This window comes from Nelusetta ayraudi, unplaced genomic scaffold (genome assembly GCF_046127955.1).
Source record: "Nelusetta ayraudi isolate G7.1 ecotype Tasmania unplaced genomic scaffold, CSIRO-AGI_Nayr_v1 ptg000017l, whole genome shotgun sequence".
In the NCBI taxonomy this organism is placed as follows: Eukaryota; Metazoa; Chordata; class Actinopteri; order Tetraodontiformes; family Monacanthidae; genus Nelusetta; species Nelusetta ayraudi.
The window spans coordinates 8,800,001-8,827,893 of NW_027466067.1; the positions used below are offsets into that span (position 1 = coordinate 8,800,001).

General features: G+C 45.0%; 1 protein-coding gene and 1 long non-coding RNA gene across 6 annotated transcripts in view; one reads left to right on the forward strand and one right to left on the reverse strand.

Moving 5' to 3' along the window:
- Nucleotides 1-21,128, forward strand: part of ppp1r16b (protein phosphatase 1, regulatory subunit 16B) — an 81,246-nt gene extending 60,118 nt beyond the window's left edge. For all 5 annotated transcript variants that reach the window (XM_076025247.1, XM_076025245.1, XM_076025249.1 and 2 more), the window contains 8 exons: nucleotides 5,774-5,919; nucleotides 8,042-8,145; nucleotides 12,181-12,305; nucleotides 17,453-17,578; nucleotides 17,713-17,788; nucleotides 18,634-18,763; nucleotides 19,121-19,274; nucleotides 20,304-21,128. In XM_076025247.1, coding sequence (XP_075881362.1) covers nucleotides 5,774-5,919; nucleotides 8,042-8,145; nucleotides 12,181-12,305; nucleotides 17,453-17,578; nucleotides 17,713-17,788; nucleotides 18,634-18,763; nucleotides 19,121-19,274; nucleotides 20,304-20,783 — 1,341 coding nt within the window. In that variant the 3' untranslated portion in view covers nucleotides 20,784-21,128. The remainder of the gene's footprint in view (nucleotides 1-5,773; nucleotides 5,920-8,041; nucleotides 8,146-12,180; nucleotides 12,306-17,452; nucleotides 17,579-17,712; nucleotides 17,789-18,633; nucleotides 18,764-19,120; nucleotides 19,275-20,303) is intronic.
- Nucleotides 21,129-21,271: 143 nt separating this feature from the next.
- Nucleotides 21,272-24,027, reverse strand: LOC142887533 (uncharacterized). Its single transcript, XR_012926550.1, has 2 exons — nucleotides 21,503-24,027; nucleotides 21,272-21,469 (listed from the first exon to the last, which is right to left on the reverse strand). It is a non-coding gene; the product is annotated as an uncharacterized LOC142887533 (long non-coding RNA).
- Between the last annotated feature and the right edge of the window lie 3,866 nt (nucleotides 24,028-27,893).

The window sequence follows — 27,893 nt, forward strand, 5'->3', positions numbered from 1 at the left end:
ACGAGAACATTAAACTGCCCCCTAGTGGTGGAAGAAGAGTACATCACATCACACGTTAGATTCAAGGTGGCCGACAACCCATCCAGAAGTTCGGACTCCCAATACAAACGTCGACCAGGTAAAAAAATGAAAAAAAAAATTCATGGTTGGTTCCGGTTCATATGTGGTCAATGTTTGTTATGGAAGTCGAAAAACTGTATGAAATATGTAATATCTCATATGTGGACACCATTATTTTGCAGAAACTATGTAATATAAAAAGACAATTCTTTGTTTTTAAACTCATAATGTCCCAATTAGCCAAAATATCAAAAAAAAATCAAATAAAAAATGCACGCCTTGCAAGACTTCAGGTCTTCGAAGTTTAAAAATCTGTACCTCCAGCACGCTGGACTCTGCTGGACTGGACTCCAGGTGGCTTCGGGCTCTGCTGGTTAATCCTAATGAAGTACGGCAGCCTTCCTCCCACACGCGCCTCCTGCAGTGACGCTGCGGTCAGAGTTCTGCCCTCGGACTCACACCTACAGCACAGCCGCTGTTGTGAATAATGTGCCAGTGAGCTGAAGAGGAGGTGGGAGCTCGGAACCTGCGTCATCTCGGATCATTCAAGGCACAGGGAGAAACCGAACCTTTTTTAAATGATTTATTTCACCTACAAGAATATATATTAAAAAAACAACATATGTTTTTTATATTTTTCTATGCAGTTTTAGAGAACTGAGGCCAGCTTTTCGGACGGTCGGTTTTTGCCACAGGTGCCCAGACAGGCATTCTTTGGAAAGTCATGAGAGGCCAAAAACAAAGATGAGCAACAAGTTCTGCTCATCGCGGGCCAGATTTAATCCATTTAAGCTCATTTACGTCTAATTTTTGGGCGCTGCGTGGGTCGTTCCTCCCTTCCCTCCCCGTCCTCGCCACCTGCGCTCGCTCCCTGCAGCTCAGGTAAAATTTAAAGCCTCTTTATCCTCGTCCCCTCCTGCGGGCTCGGCTCCACTCTCGGCCACTTAACCCTTCATCACCTAGCTCGCCGCCGTGTCAGCGGCAGCCGTCGCTCACGGGTCCCACTCCAGATTTTACCCCCCACACCCCCACCACGTTCCTCTCAGCCCACTTCTCCGCTCTCTCAGTTCCGAGGAAGACCGTCGTCTCCATTGTTTTTTTTTCGGCCGTGCTGGACAGAAATGAGCCGCAGGGTCACAGAGGACACGTTGTGTTTGGTTGTTTACCTCTTTGTCTTCTGGGCCTAGGCAGCGAGGCTGCCGTCTTAATTTAGTAGAGGAGCTTGAGGGTGAGCGGAACAGAAAGATCACAGCTCGCTAGCAGGCTAACAGGCTAGACTGTCTGGAGGACAGATTACATATGATATTGCCAGGATGGTCGACGCAAGCACAGTAAATAGGTTTGTAGCGTTACAAAAATAAATAATCTTAATGTTCCAAATGTGTGTTGTATGTTCTGAATATATGTTATGTTATATGTTCCCAGCTCCCTTTTTCTGGTTTAGGTGGAGCCTGAAAGTAGCTCCAGGATGCTCGACCATTCAGAATATTACAATACATTAACTTGGAAAGGCTCCAAGTCTGAAGTCTTGCAGGTCCAGCTTCAGTTTGATTCATTTTCATCTGATTTGAAGCTATAGTCCACTTTATCTGTGTCAAACAGTCGCAGCAGCTGCCTGACGTCGACCTGGACAGTGTTTCCTTATTGACTGAAGAACAAATAATGTCACCACAGGCTTTCCTGTCCTGACGTGGCTTTAGCAAACGCTCAGTCGACCATGGTGCCGCACGCTGGCTGGCAGTGGTGTAAATGTTCACGGGCCTCTGTTTATTCCATATTTACTGGAAAGTTGCCGCTAACAGTTTGTTCTTCTCGTGGTAAAAGGAGACAAGTTGTCCATTGTGAATGTGACAGTCGCCGTCCAATCTCCCTGTAAGTTTCCTTTTGCAAAATGATCTTCTGTGGGCCGTTTGCTGCAATTGCTTTGTGAAGTCGGTCCAGCAGATTTGGGGAAACCGCTGTGACGGCCGGGTTCATTGGTGAAACACCGAGGCGTGAGAGGATTCTCTCTCATGTAGCCTGCAGTTGGTGTTTGTTTTGGCAGTGGGAAAAAAAAAGTACATTCCGATAGCTCAGTTTCCGCTCAGTGTTATCTATGTCCTCTAAGATCTAATCAGTCCCCAACTTTGCATCTTCTCAACCCTCTTCTTCATCTTAGTTCTCATTCCGTTTTTTTGTACAGATTCATTTTTATGAGCTACGTCTTTAATCCTGCCAAAAGAAAAAAAAAACAACTGAAAATTAGGCCTTTTTTTTTAACACCTCCGCAGGAAATGGCCTCCTCCGATCATCGCTGGCTGTCTTTGAAAGCCGCTGTCATCATCGGCGCTCTTGTTTTGACTTGTTTGACACAGAAAGTAAACGGGGGATCAATCATTTCATGTCAACTTTGCTGCAAACTCTGCGGACCGCCTCTGCTCGCCGCGCAGCCCTTCTGTCTGCTGTCTGCTGCCAGGACGTTTGCTGAACCGCCTTATTCACCGTGGCAGAGCTCTGCCCTGTCTGCTTTTCCTCTCGTATGTCTGCTCTCAGTCGCCTTCTTTCTTTTGCGTTTTCTCTGTGCCACCGGCTGCATTCGAACCGGCGCGAGCGGCCGACGTCCCCCTAATTCCGCTAATCCGAAACATCTGAGATTACCTGCGACTGACGCGTTCTCCACAGGATGTTTGTCAGCCTGCGATGTTTCCAGCGAGTCGGCGCTTGTGGCTTTCTCTGCATATTTCAGCTCTTATCTGTCTTCCTGCTATCGCTCCCCTGCATCTGTCAAGTAATTTCATTTCCTCTCTTTTCTGCCGCTTGTTAATTTATGTTCCGCCCCCGCAGTCGCGTCTCGGCCCCCCTTCAGTCAAGCCGACGCGGCAGTCGATGCCTGCAGCCTCATTCGGAGTCTCTTCTTCCCGCCCTGTTCAAGCGGCTTGCTTTCTTTGAGCTTTTCTTGTTTCGCGTGTTTAATGTCCTTAAGCCGTCAGCCGCTGCGTCGCTCCTGCAGGACGGGGACTGAATCATAAAAAAAGAAGGGACAGTATGACAAAGGGATGGAAACCGCCGTGTTGCCGGTTCGTGCAACTTTCGCTGTGTCCCACGCATTTTCACTGTGAGCTGCACCACAAATAACCGAATTTACATGATGCACTTGAACACACTGTGAAGTTCCAGTGCGTGAGGAGCACCAGTGGCCCTGTGAGTGACAAAGTAACGGTGGTAAATTTGAGAAACATTTATAGAAATAAAAAAAATAAAAAAAATAAAAAAATAGAATAGAATAAAAAAAACATTCAAAGAAAATAACTCAATATGAAGAACACGGTTTGCGGCGTCAGTCAGTTGCGACAAAGTGAAGCTGAACCTTCTTGTTGAAGGCCGCTCGATTTTGATTTAACTCATTTCAACATTCAAGACTTGTTGTCTTAAGCTTCATTAGGTCGCTAACACAGAGCAATTTGCCAGTTGTAAAGACTTGCGGTGGGGTTTTAAGTGTGTATTACCTGTATTGTTTACTCGGCATGCTGGGCAGATCGTTTTTTTTTTACCCCCTGTGCTGTGTGAAGAGGAAGAAAACCAGAGTTGCCTTCGCGCGTGTAATCGCTCTTTTGTTCCTGACCTTGTTTTCTTTTTCTCCTCCCGCCGGTGTTTAGTGCTCGCTGCAGGAATCATAACAGGATTACGGTGCAGCCGTCGCCTTGTCAGCGGTGATTCCTTATGTCTTCGTAGACGGGCGTCTGATTTTCACTTCAAAAGGGAAAACGGCGTGCTGGCTAATTCTGACAACACTGGAAGTTGATTTGTTTTGTTTTTTTTTAAGTGAAATGCAGTTGTTTTTGGTAGCAACAGATATTTACTTTGGGAGACGGGGCTTGAGCGGCAGGTCTGAGGCTGGAATCTCCCACTCAGACGTCGGTTTGTCTGCTTGGACCCGACCCTGCCACTGAGACAAAGTCTTTCCATTCGCCAATTTCCATGTTTGTTTGTCCCCCCCCCACACACTCCTCGTCTCCTTCGCTCTCTGGGTTCACGGGTTCGCAGGCCGGGCACCGCTGCGGGCCAATTGGCCTAGGTGGAGAAAAAACTGCCGCGGCCGACAAAGCAGTGGGACTGTTGTGGAAAAGCGCCGCTGTCCTCCCCGCCCTGCAATCACGCCCAGATTTAACAAGGAAAAAAATTCTCTTCCACCTCCGCCTTGGTCTCCCTAGCTGCGTGCGGATGGGTGTGAGCCAGGGCCGCGCGTCCAGCTTTGTCTCAAGTCCAGCTCCAGTGGGCGCAAAGTTGGACGGCACAGTTTTGCGTTCGGCGGCGTTGCTGTTGGAAGGTTTCTTTTTTTTTTTTGCGTCGTCTTCCTCTCTCCCAGCCCTCCTGGACAAATAAATCCCTTCCACTCCCTCGATGCCCGCAGTGATTTAAGGGCTGAGGCAAACAGCGCATCGACATTGCAGCACAGCTCAGGTTTCGCTCTGTGAATTCGATGCCGAAGAGGCTGAAGAGACTGAAGGAAGAGACGCTTTCATCCTGCGTTTCACCTGCTGGGGGTCTTCACCCCCTGCGTGATGCATGCTGACCCAGTCAAGTTTGTTGCTGATGTTTTTCAGAGTTGCATTGCTCTGTTTCTGTTTCTACCGCCCCGACACACTTGATGGAATGTTTCCTAAATGTGCTGCATTTTGTCTCTCATATCTGCTGGCCTAAACATAACAAGAAAAGTATTTTTTTGTGATTATATGAATAGAAATATTCTTCATAGTCTGTCCTGTTCCTGTCAAATTATGTCCAGTTTGTATCCGGTTTTTATCCAATCGTCGTTCAGCTACCTTCTGTGTTCTATTAAATCTGCCCGAGACCATCAGAATAAACATTCGTGGCTCCTGTCTGCTGTGAGTAAACTGACCACAGTTGCGATAGCCAATCAGATCTCCAACGCCAGCCAGAAGGTCTTGTGCTGAACCGGATGTGTACGTGTCTGATCGTGTAAACACTCACGAGAGCCTGACAGATTGAACTCCACCTGGCGATCAGGTTGCCACCAGGGGGAGCCCGCGATGGCTGAAGATTCAGTTGCCGAGTCATCTGCAATTTAAAATGTAAATACCGTGGCACATTGGCATTGCAGCCTTGCCAACATGTTCAATTGTTTAATAATTTAATAGTTCAATAGTTGGTTTCGTTATCTTAGTCTTGTTGGTCTCTCATACAAATCGGCGACATTTGTGCAGTTTATTGGACAAGTTTGGACAAGAGTTTGAGCTCTCAAGCGGTGACTTATTGGTGGTGGACTTATTAAAACTTTGTTGTTCTCTCAAAATCGCCTTTTATTTGTACGTTTTAACAATATCAGTGGCCTTATTTACTTAGTCTGAATTGTGATTTAAATGCTCTGGAAACTCTGTTGCTTGACTCGGTCAACTAAGCCTGGCGATCCGTTAGCTGACACAACGAAACCACAATGTCTGACGGAGGAAGTTCTTAGGAAGTCTTGTTAAAAAAAAAAAAATCAAAACAATGATTCAGACCTTCTGTTGCAGTCTAGAGTGTTCAGTTTAAGTTGACCAATCTCAATTTTTACGGCCTGTTGAGCCAGGCGGTTACAACGAGAGACCGGTCATTGATGGATGATGGACGGCACCCCTAGTGGACAAGATCTGCAATGTGATCCAGTGTTTAGCTGCTTCCAATTAATCCAACTCTAACGATGCGCCCCCTCGTCTCTCTCTGCCCACCTCAGTGTTGCATTGACAACTACGAAGAGATGGTGAAGATCCTGCTGGACCGGGGGGCCAGCGTCAACGCGCAGGACAACGAGCTGTGGACGCCGCTGCACGCCGCCGCCACCTGCGGCCACGCGGGCCTGGTCAAGATCCTCATCGCACAGTGAGTCCTGCACATACACTGCAGCGGGGGATGGGGGCGGGCGGGGTTCCCTTCAGTTAGCACGCTTTATCAGTCTGCTGCCTACCTGCTTATTAGCACGCACTCGCACTCACAGCCTGAATGGATATCCACAGAAGGGCGACGAAATTAGTATGTGTGTATACTGATGCATTTGATGTAATTGCAGTCTTTCGGGGTTACGCGATTGCAACAGGTGACACCACGCTGTCTGATTCAGGTCCTTCAGTCGAGATGAACTGCAATTTTACTCTTGGATTTTCCAGCCAGGCAGATACGGAAGAGGATTAGGGCCACAAGAAGAGAAGAAAAATTAAGATTTTTTTTTTCAAGTTACCAATTCGAGTATAAAGTTGACATTTTGAGTTTAAAGTCGAATTTTCGAGAATAAAGTTGACGTAAAAAAGACGACATTTTGTGATTAAAATCGAAATTTTGCAATTAATGTCACGAAATTTTGTCGACTTCATTAACGAAATTTTGTCGACTTCATTAACGAAATTTTGTCGACTTCATTAACGAAATTTTGACTTTATTCATGAAATTTCGTCTTTTTTACATCAACTTCATTGACTAAATTACGTATTTTATACGTTGACCTTTTTCAACTTAAAACTTTTCTCTTCTTGTGGCCCTAATTGTCTTTTGTAGGCAGAAGATTCAGGCTAAAATATAAAACCAAAAAAGATTCAATAACATTGTGATAATAACGCGGGACATAATACATCATCTCCAAGCCACAGGACACGTCATAGATGACAAATAACGCACCGTCGTGGATAATTCATCAGCGCTGACGCTGACGCAGGTGCTCTCCAGGAAAAACAAAAAAGAAAAAGCCCTCATGTGAGGTTGATTTTCTTCTGCCTTGTCACATTCCCACCTGAGGACGAGGACCAGAGACAAACATAATTAGTCTTGCACACGCACACACACACACACGCGCACTGACACACACACACACACGCGCACTGACACACACACACACACAGTGGCATGCAGATGCAGAGCGGAGGTGCTCGCACACTCTTGGCCACGCTGACTGGGAATGAAGCCCGTGCACACGCTAGCTATCAACACAGAGAACACACAAGCGCTTCATCTGCCATCTGCTGACACGGGGGATTTGTCAAACATGATCTCACCACTTGGACTCTCTATTCCGAGGAAAGATTTCAATTAGCGCCGTAATCGACAGCGGCCGCGCCATCTCAGGCAGAGATGCAAGATGTGGACGCTCGCTTCTGGTTTTTAAGGCGGTCACGATGTTGAGATATTTTGTACGGCCGTCGCATCAGAAGGAACGAACGGCTTTACTGAACAACCTCAACTGGAACAAGGGGCGTTTATAGTTGCCCCAAGGACGAGATGACAATGTTATTGGTGTGAGGGGTCAAAGGTCAGGGCTGCTGTGTCCAGCGAAACAAAATGTGAGCTACGCTGGTAATAACGCTGAGATGATATATCTTTCTCACCACTTCTCAGTTTGTTTTCAGCTGTGAAGAGTATGACTGCTGGCTTGTGGGTTTAAGCCAGGGATTAGTTGTGACAAAAATCATAAGGCACTTTTTTTTTTCTTTCTTTCTTTTTTCTAGTAGCCTTGAATCTACCAATGTTGGCCCAGATCCAAACTTCTCTTTTATCCCCTCTTGTTCATTGAAGGCTCTCTCGGACCAAATAGGGTGAAACGTGAGTTTGCGTTGAAACCCACCAGGAGTGACTCTGCCATCAGGGCAGCCTTAGCGCCACCATCAGCGCAGGAAGTCCAGTGTGAGAATGTCGGGGGGGCACATCATGCAGATGTTTTTCCATCCTCATTCATACCTCCAGTACAATGTCTCAACCTACAATAGATACAGTTTAGGATTGGCCCGGTGTCTTAAGCATGTTGACACAAGCAATTTCAACAATTTTCCACAGTAATATCAACAAAATTCAAAGCATCAGGTTTTACTACAATACTTTTTTGTGCAAACCAAAATTCAACCACAAGTGCAACCACTCATTTTTTCTTATTGTTATTTATTTCATTCTTATCGCACTTGGCCGGCCTTATGTAACCATTTCACTTGTAATTTTTGTTTCTCCTCATTTTTCCCCACAGTGGCGCAGATTTGCTGGCGGTCAACTCGGATGGAAACATGCCCTACGACCTGTGTGAAGACGACCCGACACTGGACATCATAGAGACGGCCATGGCCAACAGAGGTAACGATTGGCTCGGTGAAAAGGCGACTCGCGTCTTTGAGGATGAGGCAGAGATGTCGCAATTTCTTTATGCTTTGTGGGTTTTTTTTCCAGCTTTGTGTTGTTATCAGTTGTTTTGTATGGGTTGCTAATAAGAACTGGGGGAACGTTGGGGGCGACACGGTGGCGCAGTGGTTAGCGCTGCCGCTTCACAGCAAGAAGGTCGTGGGTTCGATTCCGGGGCCCGGGCCTGGGACCTTTCTGTGTGGAGTTTGCATGTTCTCCCTGTGTCTGCGTGGGTTCTCTCCGGGTGAACCGACGATGAACTGGCGACTTGTCCAGGGTGTCACCCTGCCTTCGCCCTAAGACAGCTGGGATAGGCTCCAGCAGACCCCCGTGACCCTGACCTCGGGACTAAGCCGGTATGGAAAATGGATGGAACATTGTTTTAGTTTTAATATTTGTGAGTAAGCAGGTAGTGACAATTGAATTGTTTTCAGTGGAGGCAGTGCACTTCCCCTACTGTCAGTGTCACTGTAAGTAATATTAAAGCAAGTTAGAGATTTCAGATGTAACTCTGCCGACAGTTTAGGTTAAGTTAAGTTAAAGTTTGTTCGTAGCCAGTCGTCTTCTTGGCCCTATATTTGTACAGTTTGGTTGCGGATGGTGGCGGCAGGCTGGTGACCCGAGACACTTCGTGAGCAGCTTCGGCATTAACGCCACGGGGAAGCGTTGAGATATTCCCAGCCGTCTCACTGGTGTGCGAGACTGTGCCTTTGTATATTCATGCTGTGTCACCATAAATAACAGCGGCCGCCACATTAAGTCGGTGTGACATGACGAGTGAGGGGAAAGTTAAAGGAGGTCAGCGGCAGGAATTAATAGAGGAAGGTCAGAGAGACGAAAAAAAGACCCTGTAGACTGCGTATTACCCAGCATGCTTTGAGAAAACGTGGCTTAGCTGCCGGCTAGCAGTTTAACATCGTGCACATTTCCACATTTTCAGCAAGAGCATAGCAAGATCTTCTCAGTTCACTGGATTTGTGGAACAACAGACACAGGATGTGTTGGATCTTAGTATATTGACTCTTCTATGAGCCCCCTGGGAGAACAACAGTGGTGCTGCATAGACAAGAAGTGATAGTTAATCTACTCTAGCGTGAGAGCGGCCCGATACCGAGAGAGTCCGACTGCGGCTGCGGGTCAGAAAAAGGCCGTCAACCACGACGACTTGGACTGTGATGCACCGATCACAACGTCAACACAAGAGGCGAGAGGGGAGAGGTGGGAGGATGGTGGGGGTGTTTTTTTTTTATAATTTTTTTTTTATTATTATGTTTCGAGACAACCTGCGGAAAAAGCAGGGCCTCTGTGAGCTGCCGAGTGCAGATAGCGGTGCAGTAGGTGAGAGGAATGATTATGAAGCCGATCAAAGGAAGCGCGGCGCTGCTAATTGCTCCCCTAATGATCCCGCCGCAGCTCTGCAGGGGAACGCTCGGCTCCGCGGAGGCGACAGTGGCGCACACGCACGCACGCACGCACGCACACTCACGCACACACATTTGCAAACTCGCTTTATATGCAGCATCGACGTCTCTGACTCGCGCTTCTCCCCCCGCAGAGCTCTGTGCGTCTCTGATGCGCCACAGTGATTACAGGGAGCCGATAAAGTAGGGTTTGAAATATGGGATGTACAGAGCACTGTGTGTTCACACGTCTTTAGAGGCGTCCGATTATGAAAACTGACTTTTTCAGAACTTTAACAGGGATTTTCTTTTTTTGAGTCACTGGCGTGCCAACTAACACTTTCTACGTCACAAGTCGAGCTGATTATCATTGTGACGCCTCCACGGACCACCAAAATGATTATAATGAATGTGGAAATGGTAACAGTAGGGTCCCTTAAAATAAGAAAAAAAAAGGAAATGTGATTGGGTGCAAGGGTAACGAATGATCAGTAGCAATATCATTTTTGGGCTCATTTGCAAAAGAAGCATTTCAGCTGTTGCAGTGTGACTTTGCTTCTGCATTATTGATACTTCTCATCGTGTTTAGTAGGAAGATCCTAGAAGGTCCTGTAACGGAAAGAAAAAAGACACCAGTGCAATCAGTAGTAAAAAGCCGTGGCAAAATAAATCCAATTATTTCTTTACCATCTTGGGAAGTTAGTAACCCTCTATTACTCGATGAAATCAGAATATTTGATACTAATGTTTTTATGATTGCTGCACTTACTTTTATTTTATTTTGCAGAAGATGTTTAGTGCCGATTGTAAAATGCTTCTGTAATATTAAAGGTTTTGTGATTGGAATAGACTCATTAAGTGATCACAGATTATGAGAAAACATTAGCGTGGTTGTAGACGTGAGTAATAAGTATGTAGTTTTATTTCGGGACCGAGACTTTGTTTTTTTTATTTTGTTTTTTTGTTTTTCTTTCCGAGTCACGATTCCTCTCTTTGCAACGTAGACGGCAGTCGCTGCTGGTTAAAGTAGCTTCCCAAGGAAAAGGGGTGTCTGTGATTGATTTATGACTATGATTCTGATTGCGCCCGCAGAGATAAATCAATTTATATTCTCCTCTGTGTCAAGGCCACACAAGTGTGGTAGTAAAGCCAGAGTGGATGGACTGGCCTTGAGGTTTAAAACCAGAACACATTCACAGTCAGCTTCAGCTCCTCTCTTTTATAGTTTGCATTGAAACAGTTAAAGCCATAAACACACCGTTCACGAGCGCCAGCGGGTTTGATTTGATTCTTACCTGCACGGCCAGTTTAGCCGTGACCAATCCTCCAATATTGTTAAAGTGGCTCGCTGGAGGACAATTCACACTGCACTTCAGAGTCATGGCAGGTTTTCATTATTGTCAACCTGAAACCTCTTTAAATTTGCTGGACTGACGTGACCGTCGCTGCTGCTGCTGCTGCTGCTGCTGCTGCTGCTGCTGCTGCTGCTGCTGCTGCTGCTGAGGGAGGAGCAGAATCCCAGTGAGGCGGTTCGCCTCAATATTGGGCTTCACCTGCAGTCGGCTGACGGATTCAGGGAGAAATTTACAATAGCAGTGAAGTGCCACTGACGGACTGGCCTGAGCTGCAGCTGAGCATGAATCCAGCAAGTCCAAAACAATAAGAATAAGAATAATAAAAATGCTGAAACCTGCCTGAACTTTGATTGTTTTACCATTCAAATACTGTTACGCAAGCGGCTTTAGTTTGATCCGACTTAAATACACGTCATCATTTAATTTATTCCTAATGTGATCAAGTATGTTAAAGCCATTGACTATATGTAAAGACGGATTGCATCATCCTGACATCAGCCGTGCTCCAACGCCTGCCCACCTGCTAATAAAATGGACATTAAGGCCTGTTGAACTTTTTTTTTTATTTTCTTTTTTACCAGCAATTGTTTTTTGAAAACTTATGGATTTAATGCTCCTTTCTGTTGTAGGTTGCAACCGTTTTTTTTGGGGGGGGGGGGTGCTGGCCAAAGTTTTTTTAGACCATCCATGGTTAAAACAAATGACTGGTTTAATAATCGATCTATCTAATCTAATAATCTATTTCCCTTATGAATACATTGGCCCTGTTTAATATGAAGAGGGTCTTTCTCTTATAACGCACTTTCTAACCTCAGTTATTCATGATTTTCAAAACTGATTTGTAGTCAAAATAAATCAGATTTTTACACATTTGGCATATTCCCTCTAACTGGTACTACTGCAAAAACACATTTAAATGGGAGCAACTGTATAATATAAAGCCACCTACAGATAACAAATGCAAAAAAACAGCAGGAGTGGAGATGCACGGATTTGGTAAACACCTTCCTGCTGTTGTGTGTCCTGTGTGTCCATTACCCCGTGTCTGCATGTCGTGTCCCTCCAGGTGCTGTGGAGCAGATGCTCTTTCATCTTGCTCTATTTTAAGAACGTGCCCCCCCCCCCTCGTCATTAACACAGTGTGTGTGTGTGTGTGTGTGTGTGTGTGTGTGTGTGTGTGTGTGTGTGTGTGTGTGTGTGTGTGTGTGTGTGTGTGTGTGTGTGATGATTGGCAGGTATCACCCAGGAGATGATCAATGAGACGCGGGCGTCGACAGAGAGGAAGATGCTCGGGGACATTCAGGAGCTGCTGAGACAAGGGGAGGAGGTCAATCGGCAGGACTCCCAGGGAGCCACGCTGGTGAGGCTTGGTGATGATTCGTCTTAGGCTGATAGAGGTCTGAACTTATTTCTGTTTTCCTTGTCCCATGATAACGAAAATATGACGCAAAGAAAAAAGGAAATGGGAAATTTCAGAAATTTCAGTTTTTGCAGAAAAGAAAAACATAGGAAAGGAAAGTGGGAGTATTACATCAAATCACATTGAACGTCACATAAAAGTGCCACCGAGTAAGTTTTTATTAGCAGGAATGTAAGCAATTACATAAGCAACTTTAGGATGTCACAATACTCTTTTTTGGGTTGCCAGTTTTTCAGGCCGAACTGTGGCCCCTGTTTAATTCACTAATGTGCTGCAAAAGCGTTTGGCTGTATCGCTGAAACAAGACGTTGAATGGAATTAGTTGATGCTTTGTGAAAACCCTGCTGGGTGAAGAAGAGGTGACAGGCTCTTTACTAAACTTGTGTGACTCAATGGAATTGTAAGAGGTCCCTCAACACACACACTCACACATACACTCTTTAGCTTTTTCAAAACCACTACTTCAGCTGTATGGCTCTATTTTGTCTGTTAAAAGTGAGGCACAAAAAGCAGCCTAAGTAGTAGCATGAAAAGTTGCATAAAAATCTATGACGGCCTTTGTAAGACTTTCATGAATCTCTTAAAAAGAACCTCGCACCAAAGGTCAGCACTCAGACTGAGGTGTATGAATATTCAAGCCCACGTCTTTATTATAGATTCACACTTTAATGAATATGTGCTCTGCAACAATGTCTGATGAGGCTAAAATACCCCTGAAAGCTAATCAGTCATTTAAAGGCTCATTAGAGTCCTAACAGTGAGTCAGCTTCCCCCATTTTATGACCGATTTCTATTCCTTGGGAAATGCAATTATACGAGTTCATATTGGAGTTGTGAGTAAAATTTTTAACAAAGAATAAACACGGTTAGGTTGGAAACACTACAAATTACTGCAAAACAAATGGTAGACAGGTTAATGGTACTTAGGCTCCGCCACGACTAGATTAGCTGCATTCATCAGCCGCTTCAAAAGGGACCTAATGGAGTCGGCAGTGAGTGTGTGTAAATAAGGTCTGCGTGGAGGTTGGAGGTGTTGTGCGTTCAGAGATGCTATGGTTGTAACCACTGGTTATCTGAGCTGCTGTTGCCTTTCCGTGGTCCATTCTGACCTTTAACCCCTGACATCAACAAGCCAATTTCCTCAACACAACTTCCGCTCCATGGTTCTCTTCTCTTCTCTTCTCAAATCAAAGCGTTTATTATTGTCCTTATGGGAGGCGACACAGTCGTGGGTAAACAGTATTGGGCTGAGGACACATGCCTGTGGAGTGCCAGTGCTGGTGATGATCCTGGCTGAGGTACTGTTCCCAATCCTGACAGACTGGGCCCTGCCAGTCAGAAAATCCAGGGGCCGTTCTCTGTGAACCCCGGAGGTGGTTGTCCAGTGTGAGCTCGCCCTCACATCCTCTTCCTTCCCTACTCTGACACTGGCTTTGAACTTCGGCGAGTCGTCTTTCGCCTCGTCTACACGCCTAAATTTACTGAGCTGTCGGCTGTCAGCGAACAACAGGATGGCCAATAATGGGAAACTGTTAGTGAACACATTAAGATCTGCATTATCTGATGCACCTGTTATAGCTGCACTGCTGTCAGGAAATATCTGCGGTTTGCTGCTTGTTTGGTTTTTTTTTTTGTTTGTTTTTTTTTTTACTGTTTTTTAGCGCTGTTTCCCCCTCTGCAGCGACGCTGATTCTAATCAGTATTTTAAAACCCACATATTTGACTCATTTCACATGCACATTCCACATGATTACCAGTTCCTGTGCAAACTCAAGCTTGATAAATAATCATATTGAGAATGAGAAAATCCCACACATCTATTTGAATCTAATTTCCTGTGAATGCCAAATGCACGAATATAATTTTTTGTCATGTATTTTGGATGTGGCCCCGCAGTGGAAACATGGTGGCGGATCGCTGGGTGAAAATAGTGCGGGGGGGACGTGACATGGTAGTAGCCCAAAATAACCCTGTTAAGCTTTAAAGTCGTACCACAGATTGTCTGATTGAGCTGCTTGTCCCTCTGCTGCGCGGCCTGTTAATCTTCACTGGAGCACGATGGAGCAAACTGGAGCGTGCATTATTAAAATCTCTGGCAAAGTCGGCAGGAAGGGACGCGGAAAACTGGAGGAAGTTATGTAAGCTTAATCTTTTGTTTTGCTGCTGGGGGGCGGGGCGGGGGGGGCACACTGGAGCGTTTGTTTTGTTTTGCGCTCAGAAACAATGATTTTCATCGCTTGCGTGGCCGATCAAACTCGGACAGGATGCTGCGTTCATCACAGGACGATCTAATCGCTAACCGTAATTTGCTCAATTAAAAAAACTTCGATTTTCATGGACACCTTGTCTTTGTCTTGGCAAAAAAAACAATCTACACAATGCGCGTGGCAAAGAGTAAAATGCGGTAAAAGTTAAACCCGGCGGCAAAAGAGGGAAAGAATCTGTTAATTTGCTGCAGAAAAGTTAACGGCCTCGGCGAAGTGAAGCCGTATTTCACCCTGCTCAGTCACCAAGGAGATCCTGAGAAGAATTAGTCTCTCGAAGCACTTTTCACTTATCCAACCAGCCGTCTACCTAAAGAGCACACATGCTGCAGCGGTGATGCACTGCGGTGTCAAACTGAACTGTTGCGAAAGAGGGGCGGTGGGGGGTGGCGGTGGTGCTCAAGCATCATTCCTCACTCTTATTCAATGAGGAAATCACAGTTTGGATGAACCTGCTGACATTGCTGCGGCTGCCATTGTGTATTGTTTACAGCAGCTTCCTGCCGTGGGCCGAGCCCAGCATGCCCCGCCCCTCTCTCCTCAGAGCTCAAGCTGATTGGTCCTGTCGTATCATGACCAGCAAGATTGATCCGTGTGAACTCACGTTTGAAGTCTCAGTGACGCGGCTGCGCTACAAGGTTATAACATTCATGGGATTTTATGCTGGCAGTCGGTCGATCCCCTTTGACTAAAAATAATAATTACACTTTCATTACTAAAAATCAATAAGAAACACATTTTTTCTGAAGAGGGCTGACTTTTCCGGCTCCTCCCAGGATAAATCTCCCCGTTGACATTAATAGAGGCGGTTTGTCTGATTCCGCATGCTTCCCTTTGGGGCAACTAAACATTAATTGTTTTGTTGTGTCAAAGTGTCCTTGAGGAGAAATGCTGCAGCTCCGAGGGACTGCTCCAGATTCTCCGCTGTTGTTCTGTGTGCATGTAAATATCCATAACTTGTGATGAGGAAGTGGCCTCTTGCTGGGGTTGTTGGCCTGTGTGGAAGCAGGTGAAAAACTGTGATTAGAGTGCTAGCAGAAGCCCCAGAGACTCCACTTTTCATTTGGTGTTGTGCGCCCCCCGACAGAAACATTTTAACGCAACAAATTCTCCGCAAGCAGGGCTCGGTCCTCGGAGACCCACCGGGCTTCAGTGTTGCTCATCGCTAGCAGACGGCAATAAAAACAAGTCTGTGTTGCTTAACAAGTTCTTTTATCAGACAGAATTAAGTTGTGTCTTTCTTCTTCTTTTTTTTTTTTGCCTGAACGTGTTTTCTTCAAGACGACGGGTCGCGCCCCCTGCTGTCCCACTCTCCTCTGAGACGCTGGAATCCCAGACGTGGCACCAGAAGTCAGCTCCCCCATCGCTGTTTATTGGCCCTTGGGGCCTATTTCCTGATCTCTGTTGCCTCTTACAGTAGATCCTGTCGTAGAGTTTGTTGCCATAAACCTCTCAATTCTGTCTGATAAAAGAACTTTTTGGATCATTTTTTTTGGCGTCATAAAACCACTGCTGCCCGACTCTTGTGGGAACTGATGGGCCGTTCTGTTTGTGTTTGTGGTGTTTGTGTTAAATAAGAGTAGATACATATTTAGTTCTGGCTCACACAGCTTTTGCTGCATGGTTTTGCAGAAAGTGTTTACCTGACTGGGCCACATGGAAAGTTTTCCAGCCTCATGGGATGATTTTTTTTGTTGTTGGATGAATCCGTGTGTAAAAGAGCTCATAGAAACTGTTTGGAAAGAGTAGTTATATGTTATAAAACAACATTTATCGTTCAAAAACAGACCGGGAAAATGCTCTATTATATCTTAAATGACCAATCAGCTTCACAGGGCAGCTCGTCCTTTTAAGGTCTGTGAGGTTTTAATGCAGCAGTTTGATGCGTCTTCTTTGTGTGATTGAAGATACATCCTCTCCCCGTTTCTCTCAAGTCACCCATTAACATAATTGTTGTAAAATTGCTGCATCTTGAAAAACGATTCTTTATATGGTAATCTCTAATGTCCTGACCCCCCCCCCCTCCATTTAAAAGCGCACTTAATATCATGCACACCTTGCGCTTTCCGCTATTTGAGCGATTTCAGAAAGCAATAACACAAAGATGAAAATCACATCATCACCAGCGGTGTGTTCCCGAAGCCCATGCAGCGCACGGCTTCTTATTTTGTCTTTTAATATCACGTCCTTGTGAGTAGCATCCTGCGTCCTGCGTAGCGAACCTTTCTGCAGCAACACTCCCGTCTTGACTCGTCTGGACTTCTTCATCTTTTCTGTCTGAGTGAGTCTCAGACAACAAGCGCTGTGCTCCGTCAGGGGGCAGCGCCTCTCAAAGTGAGGTCTGCCGACGCCCGAGGAGCTTCCAGCGGAGAATAATTCACTTCACCACGTGTCGATCCTCGCTGAACACAGGGACACAACATCTGCCTGTTTTTGCTGTGGTTTTACGAAAAAAATAAAATAAATAAAAAATTCTGCCAAAATGGCTCAGAATTCTTCCTTTTGATCCAAGGATGGGCTGATCTCAGTCGGATTTGGATCAGAGGATCCTGATGTGTGCTTGGTGGACGAAATGATCTGAAAGACACATAGCCTTTAAAGCTAAGCTATTCAGACACTTGAAATCAAAGTTGTTGTTTTTTTAAACAAATTTCTTGAAAAATGGATTGAAATGTTGAAAAGTTACATTCGCATAAACTTTTTTAAATTGCAGTTCGGTGTTTTATGTCAGCTTTCATCTCTTCTGATCATTTGGCCACTAGTGTAATTTCTAATTTTTCATTAAAAAATAAAAACAACACCATGTCTCCGTTAACCTTTCAGCTGCACATCGCCGCAGCCAACGGCTACTTCCAGGCCGCCGAGCTGCTGCTGGAGGGCGGAGGCCGAGTGGACCTGAGAGACTCGGACGGATGGCAGCCGCTTCACGCTGCAGCCTGCTGGGGTCAGGTGAGGCAAAAAAAAAAGAGAGAAAAAAAACGGACACAAAGCAAACAGGAAACAGACGAGTGCGGGAGTGCTGACAAAATGTCCCTCTGCTGCTGCTGCTGCTGCTGCTGCTGCTGTCGCTGCTGCTGCATTAGATGGACGTTGCAGAGCTGCTGGTGTCGCACGGGGCCAGCCTCAACGCCAAGACCTTCCTGGAGGAGACCCCCATCGGTACGTTCACAGCCCCAACGCTCTCTGTCGCACTCTGCCTTCCATACAGGGGATTTTTTTTTTTTTTTTTTTACAACATACTTCATTTAACAGACCAAAGACAGACATTTGCGTTTATGACAGTTATAGAAATAAATGAAATGCATTGCAATGAAAATGACAAAGGAAACGGAAAAAAGAATAGAAAGTGATTTTAAATAGTAATAGATAAAATATAGCTAATATGGCTGGCCAGATGCCACAATAAAATTGAACATGTAATAATAATGTATGTATAGGTGACAACTTCATGTTTAAATACCTCTGAATGACTGTCAGATAGTATTTTTGAATGGCTGATTAAATTAAGAGATTTAGATTTAAGTAATAATCGATATGAGCAAATTTCTTTTTTAAATATATACATGAACTAATTTGCATTCATGGATATGAAACGTGTCGAGTAGGATAAATATATAGCAATTTTATATGTTGTTTTGTGCAATGCATAGTTTTCAAGTTGTACTAGTTGTCAAGTTATATTTTCAGATTCTTTTCTACACAAGACTCAATTGCTATCAATGTCAAGGAATCTGGAAATGTATTATGTAACATGTATACTTAAATCTAACATACATTCATAATCTCAGACATAATCTCAGATTATGTCTGAAACCCAAGCGTTGGAAGGAACAAGTCCTGCAATTACTTTAACTTCAAGACATTCTCTGATGTGTATTGGTGCATTTTGTACTGATAACCACTTGCTGAGGATTGTAGTGCAAATTTCCCCCACTGTGGGATTAATGAAGGCGTTGTCGGGAGTAGCTAGTCTTAACAGAGCGTGTCACTTCCTGTCCTGTCAGATCTGTGTGAGGACGAGGAGTTCAGAGCCATCCTGCTGGACCTCAAACACAAACACGACAGCATCATGAAGTCTCAGCTCAAACACAAGACCTCGCTGTGCAGGCGGACGTCCAGTGCGGGGAGTCGTGGGTAAGCGTGGCCACCTGCTGGCGATTTGACGCAACTGCAACTGCTGCCAAATTCTTCCTTTTTACCCAGATTGTCACTTTTTATTAACTGCAGAACTGTTGTGTCCTTGAGTATTTTTTTTTTTTTTTTAGGTTAGGAAAGGATATTCATGAAATACTTTAAATGACTTCGGTCAATAGCTTCAGCCTATTGACGTGTTATTCAGTGACTATGATGAAAGAAAACTTTTTCTTTTTTGATCATAGTAAACAATTCATTCTACAAAGTGAATAAATGCTTCTTTTTTTTCTCAAAGGTTTAAAGCTTTTGATATCAAATAGATAGTGACACAATTCTTTGCTCTGAACTGTGCCACAGTAAGGTGGTGCGGCGTGCCAGCCTGTCCGACAGACACAACCTGTGCCGTAAAGAGTACGAGACGGAGGCCATCGTGTGGAGGGGAGGCAGAGAGGAGGAGGAGGAGAAGGAGAAAGAGTCGGACCAGGAGAACAAGCCCGTCCTCCCCGTGAGTGTGAGTGAAGCTCTTCCAACACATCACTGTTGTAAACATCACATTGTCAATCCTTTTTGTACCGTGGTGCATTTTTCACTTTCTCCACATCCACATGTGAAACTTGAAATTCGTTATTCATAGATTTAACTTTACTCATTCTTGAAGCATTTTTGCTAAGTCATGTTTTCGATATTTAGTTTGATGACATTTAGCATAAACTAGTTTTAATCTTTAGCCAACTAATTATTAAGGCACACTGTCTCTTATCAATGAATTATTAGATGCTTAGAACAGATTTATGATGGTGCCTTCAGGTACAGTAGCCCTTCCACTTATTAAGTGACTAATACACTATTATTACTTTGGCATTGGTTCGGACAGTAAAAGATTCTGGCAGATTTTCTTTTGAAAATCTGCAGCGTAAGGGCACGAGTCAACGGATTACTTCCTTTATTTGACGCACCGCAGTTGGGTCTAATCCAACCACTGCTCATTTAAATTTTCTTGACTGCAGACAAGAAAAAACTATTTTTGGTGTGTGTGTGTGTGTGTGTGTGTGTGTTTTTGTGTCTTGGGTCTTGTGTGCGTGTTGTGTGAGCCTCTCTCTGTGCCCGGGGACGGATAAATTGAATTTGAATTGAATTTGTCATTTTAACTTACGAGGCACTTTTCATTCAAGGAAACTTTCTTATTCCAAGGCTCTAAATTTACAACACGTAACTAGAGCGAGAGAAGGACGGAATAGGCAACACTGGAAGAAGTCGTCCTCGTAAGATAGAGGGAAATGCAGAGTCATTAAAAACAACTGGAGTGACAGTGCTGGCGCAACACTCAGCACTTTATGAGGGTCATGCTGGCCTCACATGTTATCCAGCGTGGGTGAGGGAGGATGGAAGGGGGCTTGGGGGGGGGGAGGGATACTGCTGGCACCAGATCAAAGGGCTTTGATCTTCCCCTGATGGACGTTTGATGTATTATCTCCTCCACTCTGGACTTGACTTTAGGGATTAAAGTGACTTTTTGCGTTTCGATTGATTTTCCCCGCAGGTTAAGCCGGCCGAGCAGTCAGATAAGCCCAAGTTGCCGGCCATCCTCAAGGAAGACGGCAGCAAAAAGAACGGCCTCATCTCCACCACGGCCTCCGCGCCGCCGCCGGCGCCGCCACCACCGCCCGCCAACGGCAACGCCGTCTCCTCCGAGAGCTGCGGCGTGGCCGGCGCGCCGCCCGGCCAGGACGACGGCTGGCCCGCCAGGGAGCGCGCTCAGACCCTGTCGGAGCTCAAGAAGCAGAGGGCCGCCGCCAAGCTGCTGAACCACCCCCTGTTCAACGGCCACCTGGGCAACGGCTCCACGGACTCGTTCAGCGACGGCAAGAGCTTCTCCGAGGACCCGCGCATGCCGCTGGTCTCCTCCAACGGCAGCGCCGTCTTCTTCACGCCGGCCAGCGGAGACCCGCCCCTCCTCAAGTTCAAGCAGCCCTTGGAGGAGGAGCAGCCCAAGGTGCGGACGTGCTGCTGCGTGTCGTAGCACCACCACCACCACCCGACCCCATCATGCCACTGTGGACGGGGACGGGAAGTGTTTGGAAGTGAGCTGGAGAGCTACCCGTGTCGGCCTCCTCCTCCTCCTCCTCCTCCCCCTCCTCCACCTCCTTTGACCTGGTTGGAGGTGTAGAAGAGCAGTAGAACCCCACCCACCCGCCCACCGTCAGAGACACATTCCACAAACGCAGGCAAGCTCCAGGTGCAGCAGCAGAAGACAGAAAGAGGAATTGGAAGGAGCAACAACACTGCTTTTCTTCTTGCCTCCACTGTCGATGTTGTTTTTTTTAGAAGAAGGCCCACAAAATCAAAGTCACATTGGTCGCCAAATCAGAAGATTGCAAGTCAACTACAAGGACATTTAATTTTTTTTTTACAAATCTGTCAATTTGGAAATGTCTCTTGAGAGGTGACCATGTGGCTCCTCAAACGAAAAGCTAATTGTTCGATCCCCCCCTCCCCCCCTTCCCCGCCCCCCCACTCCTTTTTGTAGTAACGATCCCTCCGCATTTCCTGATTCTTGAATCACTGTCGTCAGGACACCTTCCTCTTTTCTCACCCTGTCGTCATCGGGTCGAACTCTGTGTAGCCGCAGAGACGTCCCGTTACATCCTGTCAACATATCACAAACGGCAAAGCGTAGCACAACGGTGGAGGGGGGGAGGGAGGGAGCTGCGTCTCTGCCTGAGGAGCTGCGGCGTCGACGGGTGCGCATCGCGTCGCTCGGCTTCCTGCGTTTCTCTCACCTCGCCGTCCCCAACTGACACTCGCCGTCTTTCTCTCATATAATTTAAGTTGATACTGACTTGTACGTTCCTTTATTTATGAATTTAATGTAATTGTAAAGAAGTGAAAAGAACATTATGGTTTTTTTTTTGTTTTGTTTTTTTTAAAAAGTTGAGTGTATTTATTATTTGGATGGTGTGTGAATGCAGCGTGAGGCAGGCTGGAAGAAGAGAAGAAGAAAAGGTTTCTGTCTGATAGATTTTTTTTTGTGTGTGTTATTGTGAATCATACAAGCCATAGTGTCCAGATGGGGTTTTATATTGTATTTGTTTCACTACAAATAACCAGTGTTATTTGTTTTTCTTCCTGTGGGCATTGCTTTCTCTCATTCACTGTAAACTGATAACTGCAGATTAGGGACATTGTTGCATTGTTTTCTGAAGATACACATAACAAATTCCATCCATTAGTCTTTTGTTTCGGATGTAGCCATTTCACACCTTTGATATGAGGTGCGATCGAATGGGTTCAACACAGAATATTAGCCAGGTGGGCCCAAAACTACGTAGTAGAAGGAGCTTCCCTGCTTTATGAAAGGCGGAGTTAATATTTTGGAGAACACGCTTATTGAGGTGAGAGCATGGATGTCTTAAAAGAACTGGATGGCAATATGGTGGTGCACCGATTTTTGTGTGGCCACTTGAGGTACTGCAGCAAAAAAAAAATTCCCATAGACCGCAATACAAACATAAACGCCTTTAAAACGGATGACAGGACGACTGTGACCTGAAACACAATTCATAGCAAATCTTCTCTGTTTTACAATATGCAGTTAGGGTCTTTGAGTCGTTTTAAAAAAATTATAAATTGAAATGAATGGGCCGCCATCTTGGATTTGGGGAGTGTGGGTGAGAGGTTGCGAGTGGTTGGCGTAGCATAAAAGCTACACGTTTGGAAAAAGTGTGAGAAGCTAATCAGAAGTTGGCTTTAAAACTGAAAACTTTTTTTTAAGTTTAGCCTCCAATTTTGCGACAGGCTAAGAGGCAAAGGGCTTTGTCAGTACGTGCTGTTAGCAAGCTGCGGCTAGCCCACGCTGTCGCATACATTTTACAGTGCAACTGTCCGGTTGATGAACTCACAGTGTGAAAGACAAGACAGAAAACCGCTTGTGTGTGTCATATTACATTAGTAGTGTGTTTTTCTAAGAGACGTGTTGACAAAGCTGGCGGGCAAAGTTGGCCAACTCCTCTCCGCATGTGTGTCACTCACACCGTGCGGCTGCCCACGTTGCGTGTTTTCCAAAATGTTCAACTGCTCCTTCAAAAGCGACTCCTTCAGGGTCTCTCAAAGTGCCAAAGAGTCTTCCAGGATTGACCGAAAGACTTGTTACAACATAAACTTTGCCATTCCAGAGATTCTGTCTTGTTTTCCCACCGATTAAAAAAAAAAAAAAAAAAAAAAAATCTTATAACTCACGACGACGCCCCTGTCGAGTTTGCATCGTTAACGCTATACGTGTCAAATATTTGTACAGATGAATTGTAAATATCTTTGTATTAACGCCCCCCCCCCCCTTTTGTGTTCCTCCGCACGCAGCGTTTTCGTGTCTTCATTGTCACGTGTTGATGCAACTCCTACGTCACAGATGGACACGTGTGCTTGACAAGGGGGGAAATGTGAGCGAGCGCACAAGCCCTCGGTGGAAAACTGACCTTTAGAGTTGACTGCCCTCTGTGACACTTTTGTGTCATTTTTTTTTTTAGCTATGCTCTCACTGTGGCAATTGTTTGTGGCCAGTTTTTCTTCCCTGTGCAGTTTCATGCAGAAGTTTGTTTTCAGTGTTGTGCTTATAGGAAGCCACTTGTTTCTCAAAAAAAAAAAAAATTAAGGAAGTAAAGATTTAGGCTGCAGTCAAAGAAATATAGCTATATTTTTCCCGACTCTGGTTCAGTACATGCCACTTAGATGTGGCCAAGGCCGAGATGTCATCATCATCTGTGTCAGCTGACATTTGTGAAAAGCTAATTCAGCTCGTTTTTTGAGCTGCTGCAATTTTTAAACTTCCGTCTGCCTTTCTTAGTCATTTTTAAACTGCACTCCTGTCAGTATTCGTCGGAAAGGGACGGTCCCCTGTTAAAAAAATATATATATATATATATATAAATAAAAAAATATATAGAGATATATATTCTCCCGGTGTTGTCATGTTTATCAAAGCTTGTGTTTGTCTGCAAGCCTTGTTGTCTATGAAAAAAATAAGATGAAAAACTACTGATTTTGTAATTGCTGGAATATACTGATGGTTGCATTAACATATTTTGAATAAATTGTATATTTTGGGAATTGTACACTGTCTGGTTTGTGATGTGGAGTATTTTTAAACTGGCAAGAGACGGTTTTGTCCACTGATGGTAACTAAAGTTCTGTTCCTTTAGGGTCGCACATGGTCCTGATGCTGCTCTTATGGCTGGCGGCGCCACTGTAGATAAATGTCTATTCACTCATGTGGATTTGATGAATGAATGAATGAATGTTTGATCCAGCATCCAGTCACTACATTAAAAAATCCCACTACATGCAAAACTCCTCACTAACTACCGTAGTCTGTTCCCTTCCAAGAAGTGCTAGAAGTTCATCCTTTGCTCATTTTGCCTGCTCCTCTTTTCAGCAAACATCTGCTAAAACACATAGTTTTCGGAAATATTCTCTTTGTGATGTCACAAAGGGTACTAATACCCCACCAATATATCGTCTAGATTAGTGACAGCCCCCCGCTGCTTGGTAATTATTGCACTCTTGTCTTCCTCGCCATGTCTCTGGCCACTTTGTTTTGGCTCCTTCCAAACACAGAGCAACAACAAAGCTTCATTTGAAAGCAGCTCAAATCAACTTTTTGCTCCATGCTGTAAACACAGAGCAAAATACCCAAGGTTTTTAGATTTCAATTTTTTTTTAGTTTGAAAACCAATGGCATAGATATTCATTTTAAGTGGTGAACAGCGGTCTATGAACTGAACCACGTGTCCAAACAACGTCCTGTTGAGCGGTTTGTTCTCCCTTGGGCCAGATAAATCTTATCAGAACGCCTCAGCCTCTTGTGCAGTGTTACAGTTGATGCATACAATTTATCTGACCCCCCCCCCACCCCCAAATGCTTGTTTTCTTTCTCTGCCCGACATCTGCAGCTTCATTTTGTTCTGGTCGGGGTTGGACCGCCCTTCAACACACAGCTGTCACAGTCTTGGCCAGGCACCAACGGCTTCCTTTACTGACTGCCCTTTTTTTTTCCTCCACTCCACTCTTCGCCTGAACTTCCTTTTATTCTGCCACAGTGGGGTCAGTGTGTCTCCAGGCTGCAGTCACTCACTGCTGTGACATGTGACAGATGAGTCAAGGTTCTACCAATGATCAGGAAAAGTTCAGATTGTGCATGTTTTTACTTTGCATTGCATAACTATTTTTTTTTTTTTGCATTGCATTGCATTGCATTGCATTGCATTGCATTGCATTGCATTGCATAGCTTTATTGAAGGATGACATTTAAAGGCTCAATTTCAATTTTATATTCATACAGATTTATATCATCATATTTGTATTTTTTTTTTTTTTTTTAACCAAATCTGTTATTTTAACCTTATACTCCGGTGGGGTAACTGTGCACAATTCTCAAATTCAGGACAAATTAAAGATGATTAGAAAAGCCTTGGCCATCTGTTTACAGCCTTCCACAAAATGTTGCTAAAATTGACAACTTGTACCTTCTACATGTCTTGCGACAAAAAAAAAAAAAAAGAAAAAAGATGGGGAACCTATTGACACTAGCCTTGTCGTACATGTGCCCTCAGTAACATCACAACGATTAGACTGGTCATTGTCTAAAAGAGGGAACCAGCATGAGCACTACTGTACTTCTGGGCAGTACAGTGAGGCCACAGATGCTGGGTAATGGTGAGAAAACATTTGTAAAGTCAATGTTGCATCACATTCCTTTTACACAGCACTCTCTCCCCGCAGTCTTATATTTGGCACTTTGAACGGAAACTGCAGACTGTTCTTGCCATTTATGTCAATTGTCATAAACATGGCCCTGACTTTTATACGGCCATTATCAGTATTTACACTGCACTTTGTTGTCAAATAAAAACGGAAACAACTGCCCAATAGTTTGCTAAGGGGTTAAGGAAAAAAGAAGCAAACATGAACTAATTGAGCAAACACCGACGTCAGATTACAGCCTGGCTGCCCCAGTCTACTGAGTAAACGTTGGCCGGAATGCCCCTTTCATATTGGGCTCCCTGTTGACACAGTCACTATGTGGAGAGCATATAGACAGCGAGGGGGACAATGGTGCAGGAACACACGATCCGCACTGCATTAACCTCCGCTGCGTGGCCCTGCTTCGCCATTCTGCCCGAGCAGCTCTGAGTCCGGGCCAGCTGGCTCCTGTCCCAGCCCTTCAGTACTCTTCACTGGAGGGCGACGTGAACTGGTGCCAGACAGAGCATGAAGACACACAGACAACGCCGTCGGACTCGTAAATAGCGGGGTGACGATGGAAAAGTGGTGGGAAGCGGCAGAGAGACGCGAGGACATAGCTGAGAGGAGCTGCAAGAGACTCTGAACAGGGGAAATGACAGAGACACTAATGGTCTAATACCACTAAGGGAATAAAATAGGAGTGCAACTGGAGGCTGGGGGTGCATGCTCAGACAGAGGGCTTGCGGGGAACTGGGAGGAGGGAACAAACACCGCCGCCCATCCAGCTCCTCGGAGCACCGGCTGAAAAAGGGTCGGCTCAGTGGTCGGAACTGCTTCCTGTTTCCCAGGATGTGCGACTATCGACTGGGCTCCAGTTTCCTGCCTCATCTTGCTAGTGTGTCTGCACAAAAAACACATTTTTACAAATGTTTTCTATTAACGGTGTGTCTCTAGCCTATCAATAAAAGTCGTGTGGTCGATCCATTTTTTGATGATACTTCATTCTGGAAGCCAACCCTTAGTAATGTCCCCCATGTCATTGAAACTTCTCCCACTCTACTCTACCCTGTCGGTTAGTTAATAATCAGTCAGGTTGTCGTTCCCTCTCCAGTAGTAACCCTGCTTTTGTCCCCTTCTGGAGACCCGCAGTTTATTGGATAATTACTCATGTGAGGCTACTCCACCGGAGTCCGAGATGGGTATTACATCTGAAAATGGGTACACTATGGCATCTAGGGGGGGTGGGGGGGATTACGCTGTCAGATTGGCCACATGCTGCCCTGGTGCATGAGCTACTGGCTGACCTAAATGTAAGATAGCGGCAAAGAAAAGGAACAAGAATGAACTTCTTTCCTTTCCCTCCCACTCAAGTGAAACAGAGTGAGGTGAACGTGTTCCTTGACACCCACAGACACTCTCCCTGGCCAATTGATGTTTAATCAATGACCAATAAAGCATTGTCCACCCTCGCGATAGAAACAACATGGCTCTCAGGAAACGAAGCTATTTTAACGGTGCCCACATGCTGACCTTGATGCCGCTGAGCAGAGGCCAGGCTCTTGTTGTTGAACAGACGTTGGGTTGTTTTTCATGGCTTCCTGCCAAACATCCGGCCCTCGCTTTCTTTTTGTGTCACACCTCCATCTCACTCTTTCCACCCCCTCCCCTTCTCTTCTCTGCTTGTTACTCGCACGCACTGCTTTCTTTTCCACCTAAAATACCTTCAAAAGGAAATTGTATTTCTTTTATGTTTTTTATATTTATATAAAAAAAATTCCTTGCTTACAAGTGGTCACAAGTTCTGAGTGTGCAACCTTTTTTAAGAAATGACAGTAATGGATTACATGACTGTGTTCTACGCTTAAGCTTTATTTTTTGGGGGAGAAAAAGAAGATATTGCCTCATCAAGTGTAATATGGCTTAAGGGAATAGAAATGGAGGAGTATGAATGGGATAAATGTGAAAGATTTCTGACTTGAAAGAGTTCTCTCGACAAAGGCTTCTGCATAATCATTACACAAACGATTTAACAGAATGGCGCCTTTGTATTTTTTATTTATTTGAGGTTTTAAAGGCTTTCTTTCTCTCTTGGACTCCCCACGTAGCTACAAAATGCAATTCCATGTTGTATATACGAGCAAGCTGACTTTTAAACAGCTGTACAGGGTTGATCTTTAAACTGTATTGACATTTTTGCATAACCGTTCATGGTGACGTGTCAACACCAGCTGAAGCCAGTCTGGCAAAAAAACAAGAGACAGGAAATATGCTGAGAGTAATGAAAGTCAAGCAAAAGTGTTGAGTTGGTGACATGCAGCTGTGAAGTGAAGGAGGTCACGTTTCAGATCCGATTACAGATCTTTTTTAATTCCAGACACCAAAGGAGCGGCAT